Source organism: Echinops telfairi, unplaced genomic scaffold (genome assembly GCF_000313985.2).
Source record: "Echinops telfairi isolate 266 unplaced genomic scaffold, ASM31398v2 ScPeMD7_7461;HRSCAF=8499, whole genome shotgun sequence".
Taxonomy (NCBI): Eukaryota; Metazoa; Chordata; class Mammalia; order Afrosoricida; family Tenrecidae; genus Echinops; species Echinops telfairi.
In genome coordinates, this window is record NW_022111361.1 from 7110210 (window position 1) to 7119687 (window position 9478).

General features: G+C 41.7%; 1 protein-coding gene across 9 annotated transcripts in view; it reads left to right on the forward strand.

Annotated features, from left to right (window-relative positions):
- The window catches only part of NEBL (nebulette), a 463302-nt gene extending 456047 nt beyond the window's left edge, over nucleotides 1-7255 (forward strand). For all 9 annotated transcript variants that reach the window (XM_013006778.2, XM_045300220.1, XM_045300212.1 and 6 more), the window contains 2 exons: nucleotides 350-456; nucleotides 1915-7255. In XM_013006778.2, coding sequence (XP_012862232.1) covers nucleotides 350-456; nucleotides 1915-2091 — 284 coding nt within the window. In that variant the 3' untranslated portion in view covers nucleotides 2092-7255. The remainder of the gene's footprint in view (nucleotides 1-349; nucleotides 457-1914) is intronic.
- Nucleotides 7256-9478: the final 2223 nt, after the last annotated feature.

Consider the following 9478-nt stretch of genomic DNA (forward strand, 5'->3'; position numbering starts at 1 on the left):
GGCTTCACATGTTTAGATGAAGACTTGATTTTCTTAAGATTAAGGGACATTTTAGTCTTTATGTTGTTTTAATGTAGCATCTACAATAGAGTCACAACAGCATTAAGGATCTATTTTTTAACTGCATGCTAACCTGACTCTCTATTTATATCCTTAATCTGGGGACATATACTAATCTAGGAAGTTCTTCTAATACCACTACCCGATTTCCACCTGGCACTGACAGTGGCATTTTGTTTCAGAGCATCTAGCAGAGCATGGAATCATTTGCGGGCTTGGGGAGGACTATTTTGCGCCTCACTTGAAGCAATCATTGTGTGTACGTGTGTGTTTTATGTTCAATATGCAGCCCCTGTTCTTCCTGGAGCCTATCAGCAGAGCCATTCCCAGGGCTATGGGTACATGCACCAGACCAGTGTCTCGTCCATGAGGTCAATGCAGCACTCACCAAATCTAGTAAGTGCGATCTGAAGCCTTTCTTACCTGGGGTTCTCATCTCATCTTGAAAGGAAGGGAGAGAAGGAGTGAGGAAGAACAGGAAGGAAGGAAGGAATTCCATAGACAGAACGGATATTGAATATTGTACATTTGCATATAGCGATAAATGATACGTTGCCATTTATATAATTCTTTCAAAGAAAGTGGAAAAAACAAACTGCTGAGAAAGGAAGGTATTAGTAAACATGAGATGAAAGAATGAAAAAAAGAAGAGAATACATAGAACCTACCAGAACAGATAACCTAATTATTACTTCGTGGTTGGTATTAGCCCAGCATGCTCTTCATTCGGTACTAAGGAGCAGGACTCTTTGATGGTCATGTTAATTAGGCAATTTTGACATTAATCAAATGGGATGCTACAGCCAGAGACAGCCAAAAGATATCTTTTCCTCCTTCAAATTCTCCCAACTGCAAATCTGAAAGTACTGATGGATTGAATGCCAAGTTTGGGCGCAGCATTAAAGGTCAGTTAGTCAAACTTGGCATGTCAGACCAAAATCACTTCTCCCTGACACAGTCACTTGGATTTTGGTGGAACACAGGTAACTCCATTCAGCAGTTTCTGAGGTGACTTTTATTGTTCCAAACCCTCGTGTGTCTCAGTCCATTTGCTCAGTCTGTGAGTACACTTGACTTTGGGATCCTTAGATGCTAATATTAGCTAATCTCTTGGCCAAAGTTATTTGAAGTCAAAGTTAATGAAGCTCAATTTAAAGCATCCTCACTCTAACAAGGATTTAGCCTATAAAATGACTATGTTATGGGTTTTTCTTTCTTTGGCTTGTTTTATATAGCACTTTTTTTTGGAAGCAATAAAAATTCTTGGTCCATCTGAAAGGAGAGGTATTGGTCTCTACCAGAGACCAATAGGACTTGGGCCTGAATTCCACTACAGTGGAAGTGTTTCCTGAAGACAATGGAATTGAGGGGCTCTATATAATTGAAGGTTTCAGGAATTAGCTCAAGTTGAATAAAGTTGGCCTCACTGTTTTAAAGCTCACCTTTTGATGGCTTAACCATCACACTTAAGATGACTTGCTTTACCCCTGTTCTGGCCCTAAAATGGTATATTTTTACGCTAGCCAAGTTGAGCTCAAACACAATTAGATCCCAGTCACCGGTTTGCAGACCTTCACAAATCAATGTGCTTAAAAACATTCCTGACAGTTTTTTCCCCTCCTTGTGGGTTGGTTTCTTGTCATTGGAATGTGTGCTGGTCATGGGCTTGCTCGAGTCGCGGGGTGGGACAAACCATTAATGAGTTCACACAGAGACAACTCAGACGAAGGGTGGTCAGCAGTGAAAACAGTAGGAAGCACGGCTCTCTTCTGGCCCAAGGCGACTCCATCCAATGCGAGTGACTGCTGGGTCACCAGTTTGGGATTAACTGTTGACCCCTCTCTGTTTTCTCAGAGGACATACCGAGCCATGTACGATTACAGTGCCCAGGATGAAGATGAAGTCTCCTTCAGGGACGGGGACTACATCGTCAACGTGCAGCCCATCGACGACGGCTGGATGTATGGCACGGTGCAGAGAACTGGGAAAACGGGGATGCTCCCAGCGAATTACATCGAATTTGTTAACTAATTGTTTGCTCCTTGCCCTCTGAGCTTTATTCTAGTGTATTCTGAACCTAATCTTTTTAGAAGATAGAAGATACTTTTAAGACAATTTGGTAGTTATTTTACAAGGATCTGTCCTTACTTCGACAATTAGACACACCGGTACCAGGAAGAGGGAGTGAGTCCCAGGTTAAAAATGGCAGCATTTCCAGTAATCCCCACAACCCCCGGTAATTCCCTACAGAGACCTGGTGCTGCTCATGGTGTTAATGGTTTCCTTTGATTGGCTACTGAGCCCTTATGGGAAATGTATTTTTGTAGACTTTAATAGCAATGCTGATTGTCCTATACATGTAACAAAGTGTATGAAGCGTCTTAGCTGTCACCTTGGAGTCACCAGAAGCCGATTCCCTTAATTCAATAATGCAGCCAGTTCTTAAACAAACAAAAACTCTGTTTGGCTAAAGCGATGGCGGAAGGGCAGCCCAGTTCAATGTTATGGATGGGTGGCCTTAGGGACCTAGGGACTTGTACTCAACACGGAAGCTTCCTGGTTCCCTAGGTCCACGTGGGTCTCTGTAGTTTTCATCCGTACCAAGTTCTCTTCTCTTCGCCATTTACGTTCTATGGACCCAAGTCGACACTTGACTCCCCAGAATGTCAGGACCAAGCAGCTCCACAGCTACTCTGCAAAGAGCAACTGTTCATGTCACCTCTGTCATTTCCCTAGTAGCCCTGACTCTGTTGCATGTCACGTAGGTTCAAGCTTCTGTAACATAGACAGCGGCACTGCCTCCTCTCGTTATTCAAGAAAAACAACAAAAACAAAAAACATGGAGTTGATCCCTAAAAGCACTTTCCTCTAGTTGTAGCTCATCAGGAAACAACCAACTTCACTTGAGAAGTCGCTTGAGATTCCTGCTGCCTTGCACTGTAGTTTTGAAGGATCAACACCTTAGGAAATAGATGTATATGCTACTAAATCAGTGCTGTAGGTGTTTCATAGACCGCTTTCCTTCACGTAATGCTGTTGGATATTTTAAAGTCAAACCAGTAGAAGAATGGACTGGGAAGAATGCTCAGAAAACTCAGCAGACCAAAAAGAAAAAAGGAGAAGAAGAAGAAATTTGCAAGCTGCACATAAAGATAATCTGGTTTCTTATTTTGGAAAGTGGCCGTAGGATTTTGGAATGGAAATCCAGCCACTGACACTGGTGAATGATAGACCGCCTTTCCACTTGCTAGTTAAAAAAAATATATATATTTTTTCTAAACACAAGGCAGGGAATGAGATTTGCTGGACAGATCCAACAGGTTGCTCATTAGGAAAGACTTTGCTGCCATGGCCTTGAATTCCAGAGGAGACCCCGGCCTGCTGTTCTTGCAGGCTTCACAGCCTCGGGGGCAGCCCTCAATGGTGGGTCTTTAAATTCCACCTGGAACTTGAGGCCAACGCCGCTTGAGAGATTGCCCTTGGTCAAACGTTAAGATCACTGTTTACTGAGACCTGCAACAGGGTCACCTTCCTGTAGCACCCCAGGCTGTGGTTGGGATAAACCAGAAAGAGCAAAGCTACAAAAATGTCAGACATATATATGGGCCATGAGGATATTGGCCTTATCTGATACATTCAATGAAATGTTCAAAACGTCCTCTACAATCTCTCTTAAAGAAATGTTTATTGAGCCGAAGCGGGGTGGGGTGGGGGTGTGTGGAGTTGAGTTATTTGCACGTTTGGAAAGGTAGGACATGCTTCTGAAAATGTTTGGTTTCACCTTATAGATGGAAAGAGCAAATAAGCTTTAATTTACTTAAGCTCTATCTATCTATGTATATGACAGTGACATGAAATTGAAAGGAGAAAGATTCAGTCCAATAGCCTGCACTTATCCTGAGGCTGTTTTACAGATGACCAAATAACCAGTTTACCTGATTTTCCATCACTGAAATGACCAGTCAGGATTCAATCGATCAGATCCCATATCTGTTTGCCTGGCAAATTGAAGTTACAATAGTCTTGGAGAAAATTCTCTCTATTAAAATTGAGGGCAAGTGTCTACTCAACTTTATTAGATGGCTAAACAAATCTTTACATTTCACCCCGTTCTTTTCTATTATCAAACAGAGTAGTTGATGATCTAAATTTCCAGGACAGGTACAGTTTTTGGTAAATAGCACATGTTTCAGAGGTTCAAAGGGAACTGGCGTGAAATGATTGTTTTGATCAGGAGAGTTACCATAACATAGCAACCGACTGTATCATCTTCCGTTTCATCCACTGACAACCAAATCAGATTCACTGAATAGAGAAGTCAAAACTTCTCCTAAAATTGTAAGCTTCTCATAACGTTTGCAAAGCAAGATGTTTCTGCTGCCAGCCTATAGGAATTAAATATATGATTTGAATTTAACTAGAGAGCAACTCGGTAAATAAAAGCTGAGGCCGAACAAGACATCATATGCTCAATAGAGTTGGCGTGGTTTGCTAAAACTTGTCAGGATAGGACACATTCTCCGAGGAAAGATAGGAAGTAAATATCTATTGCCAAAGTGCTCCTTCCACAGAATCATTTTCTAAAACTACATCTTTGAACAACGTTTCCACTATTCCACATGCCCTCTCCCCACTTTCAGATTAGCAACAGGTATAGACAGGGGAGGTCATGCTGATGACGAACCACGAATTTAAAACAAATAAACAAAAAGGTCTTTTGAAAAGTGAGTTAAAGAGGAAGGTGAACATAGCTAAGCACAGAGATCATGTTCCTGCCTTTCTTAATCTGGTGTGGTCTCGGCCCGATAAAAGCACAAGGATCCGTTTGATACACTCTTAAAAGGTTCTGAAAATAAAACTGTATGTGGATCTTATCTCTCTCTTGAGAAAAGTCTAGCAACGGAATATTGCTTTTGCTGTTTTTATAGTCGATGTTTCTACGAACTCTTGTTCTCTGGGAAAGCTTTCTATTTCTGACGTGGGACAAAACGAATTCTTCATGTCTTTATGTTCTCGTGTGCATGTCTGCAGCGGAGCCACGCTTGAAATATCTGTCGGGTCGTCTGCTCTCTCTCCAGGGAGCCGACTTCTCCACAGCCCCCCTAGCCTTCCATAGGCCACACCGACCTTTGTAAGCACAACTTCGACGAGTATGTTGTATGAACCTGAATGAGAATAGACCTGCCCCTCTCTTGCCATTAGTCTTAACAAGAGACCTGCCAGAAGATGATAGAAAACAACGGTGTGGCTGCATCACCGCAGCCTCTCCTTATTCTTTCTGGGTTGAGTTTTACAACATTCGGGGATGAAGAGGTTTTTCTAGATATAACAGTGGGGCAGGGGTATGTGTCAGGACGTGTTCCTCCTGGTCAGGTGCATCTGTCACCCACGGAATGCTTTTAATGAAAAGACAAGGACAATGTGGATGAGCCTTGACTAACGCATCCCTATGTGAAGTGGATATAATTTATACCAAAATTATAATATAGATGTATACTAAAGTAGGTGCCTTTTTGATTACCCTTGTTTATCCACTGCAGCCTTGGAAAGTAATACAAACAATTAAGCTTCTGCCCATCCGATAGTGTTATTTTATTATATAGGATTGGTATTTTTATGGTGGGAAAAAGGGATGCACCTGACAGATATTGAGGGTGGAAGCGGATTGTATTTTACTTACAAAGGTTTAGGAGTTTAGGGGGAAAAATGCTGACTTCTTCCATTTATTTATGAAAGGTTTCTTTGCAGATTTATATTTGTAGTTGAGATGCTTAAACTTTTGGGGTGGGACTTAAAGTACCTATTCTAAGATAGGCAGAAAGATTCGCTTAGGGGGCTGAATTCCTTAGACAAAGTGAAATTCACTTCATGAGCCCGTTTTGCTGTCGTAACCTGCTGCTTCTCCCGTCATGGGCTGGATGGTGATGAGTTCGGGCGATGTGAGTTGAAGGGGGGAAAGGTTTAGTTAAGCCGAAAGCACTGGCAAATAGACTAGAACACTGATACAAGTCTCGTAGTGAGATAGCCCGTGCCCTTTAAGGTACCTTCCAGGCGGCTTGTCAACTCTTAGTGATACAAAAAAAATAAAAAATCAAGACACTAGTAATGTTTCTGTGATCACTGGCCCATCATGCTTGGACCATGAAATCCCCAAGCCTAGAGAATCCCCTGGGGAAGATTTCCTCCCCGATGGTCCACCTGTCTTTAGAATAGTCATGGGAATTCCATATGCTTTTTGTGTTGAATATATGGTATCCAGTTCGCATAGTCTATCCTCCTTTATAACCTGGTCGCCATTAATAAAGAGTTCCTTTAGAGGAAAGGAGGAAGCTGCACCACAGACTGTTCTCGATGTCCGCACACTGAGGGGGGGTGGGCACTAGGGAGCGGTGCCCAAAGTGTTCTGGGTGTGATGTGTAGCTGTTGTCTCTACCCTGTGATACAAATGCAAACATGAACGAGCCAGTGTGCAGTGTGACTTACATTTGCTTCAATATGTGTAGAATTTTGGCTTATTATCTTTTGCAAGACTACTAACTAGGACAGCATACAGTTCTGTAGACTACAGTGTATTTCCAATGCAGGGCTTGCAGAGGGATATGATATTATCAGTATAATTTGGCTTTTGTTATGCAAATTGTCAACACCAGCTATTAAAATATATTTTAGTAGAAATGCTTTAATTCATGTTTTTTTTCCCTCTACACTGTGAATCTTTCAGCCTTGGTGGACTAGAGCAACATTGTGCTGCCCAATGGACTAACCTATGCAAACTAGTTCACATTTTAGTGGATGTCACAGTCAACGTGTAATAAGATATCCTTTCCGCCTGCATAATGGACAATGGTATTGAAACAATACGTTAAGCCTAGCATCGTGTCTGTATAGCGTAGTCACTCACAAACTTTTCAAGGCTACCATTGTATTAATATGTGTTTGGAAGCAAATCGCTGACTGTTTATTAGAACTGCTTGTATGATGTCCAACAGCAACAATGACAGATGGACACATCCACCATGGCTTCCATGTGGTCACGGCAAGTGTTCTCTCACGACAACCACGTTCACAGATGCACTCTCGTCAGGGGATTAAGGTCTGTGTCTTCTTTCTGTATTTGTGAATCTGACGAAGGCGTTAATCTCTTATCTCTACACATTTGGTTCGCTTAAATAAATGCAGACTATAACAAAACGTTTCCCTTCTTGACTCTCATCTCAGTTTCTTGGAACGTGGGCATTAGATACAGGTAATTACTACCACCTGATAGCACCCTGGGTCTTAGAGTCATCATGACAGTTGGTGTCAAATGCTATCCAAGAGGTATCAGGAGGTGAGTCACTCCAAAGGTGGTGCCCCCCCCCCCAGAAATGTAGTTCCACGCGATAGCTATAGGGCACTGTGTCTTTTTGGTTTTTTATCAAAGTATGGAAATCAAACATCTCTAACACCTTTCAAGATTTAAAATCCTCATCTGCCCTCAGCAGTATAATTTTAATTTTCTTGTATTCGCACGATGAGAGTCACAGTTTGGAGCAGAGAATAGAAGGTGCACAAACTGAATACATACAATGGAGAGATGCCCGATTGCCCAACGTAGAATAGCTCATTTAAAGTCAACCCTCGTGCCTGCTTTTTCCCGAGTGGAAACACTTCTTCCCATTTTTGCCACAATATACATCTAATGAGAGTTGGATCTTAGCTTTATTGTATCATTTTGTAAAAGTTCTTCCCTGATATTGCATATGCCCTCCTGATTGTAAACAGATAAAACTTTCCATAGTTAATACACTTAAAGACAGACGGAATTATTCTTCTGAACCTTGAATTTATTTTTTAATATTCTGAAAGTGCGAAATGAATATTTTATTTGTATTAATAATCCAGCATACTGATATTTCTAATGAATAGGAACATGTATTTATATCCTGTTGAAGAATGTATTATCTTCTTCGCCCATTAGGGGTTTTTTTTCCCCTCCACAAATATAAATTCACTCACTGGATTCCAAGCCACAGAGGGAATGGCTAGCTTGAGATTTCCCCCTTAAAATAGTTCTGGTTTAGGATGAAATACACATTTATATGCGTATCATTCTAGTTGCAACATTTTGTAAAGTTAGTTTCGAAGGTAATTGAGATGTACGTGACCGCCAGAAGCCAACCAAAATGTCTTTCTACAAAACTGCTCCAACAGGATAAGTGAAATAAAGCAGATAAAGGGCACTCCCCCTCCCTTTCTATATATACATAGTCTGTTTCTCCTACACAGAGGGATCTGAATGAAAGTTTTGTTGTGTCAGAACACTGGCTGTGGTTCAAGGGTGCGCTTGAACTGCCTTCTGCGAATCTAAGCAAAATTCCCAGGCCTTTGTCTAGTCTATGAGAAAAAGTAGATTGGGAAAATGGACTTGAAGGGTGAAAAGTCAGTATTAGAACAAAAGGCCTAGTTGCTGATTTTGTATTTATACCATGGCATTTTTTGATCTTTGCCACCTTTGACTTTTCTTTTCAGTGGAAAACATGAAAAAATAGAGAATTCAGCAAAATCTGAGTCCTAATATTACAGATGAGAGTACAGAACGTATCTGCATTCCAGATTTGATTATCGACTGCTCTTAACTTTAGTTCTTGTGAAAATATATGAACGTAAGTCAAAAAGGGTTATTGTCAATCATAGAAACATTTATTTAGGGAATGATGAAAATGGGAAGCTATTGTGTTTCGATGTGTCCTCCATCTAGGTCTATACTAGTCGTAAGGTGGTGGGTCCACCCTGTAACTCTTCCCTGAACCACTTTGTGCTCTTTGATGGCTTGTTGTCGGTAGATGCCACTGAGTTCGCTCTGACACACAGCAGCCTCATTCACCACAGAACCAACCCGTGCCCAGTCCTGTGCCATCCTCACAATTGTTATGTTTCAACCCATTGTTGTAGCCACTGTGCCAATTCAGCTTGTGGAGGGTCTTCCTTTTTTTTTTCACTGCCCCACCACTTTACCAAGCATGATGCCTTCTCCAGGGACGGAGCTCTCCTGATAGCACGTCAAAATCCCCGAGACAAAGTCTCGCCATCCTTGCTTCTTAAGGAGCACTGTGGCTGTACTTCTTCCAAGGGAGGGAGGTTCTCTTGGCGGTCCATAGCACTCTCCATATGAATGCTTCAGCATCGTAACTCAAATCATAGATTCTTCTTCCGTCTTTCTTATTCCATCTCTAACTTGCACATGTATACAAGGTCATTGAAAGTTGGTGCTTGACTCAGGCACACTCTAGTCCTCAAAGCCACATCCTTTCTCCTCAGCACTGAAAAGAGGTCTCGGACAACAGATTTACCTAATGCAATGCATAGTTTGATTTCCCGACGGCTGTTTTCTAAGCATCGATTGTGGATCCAAGCAAGACAAAATTCCTGCTAATGT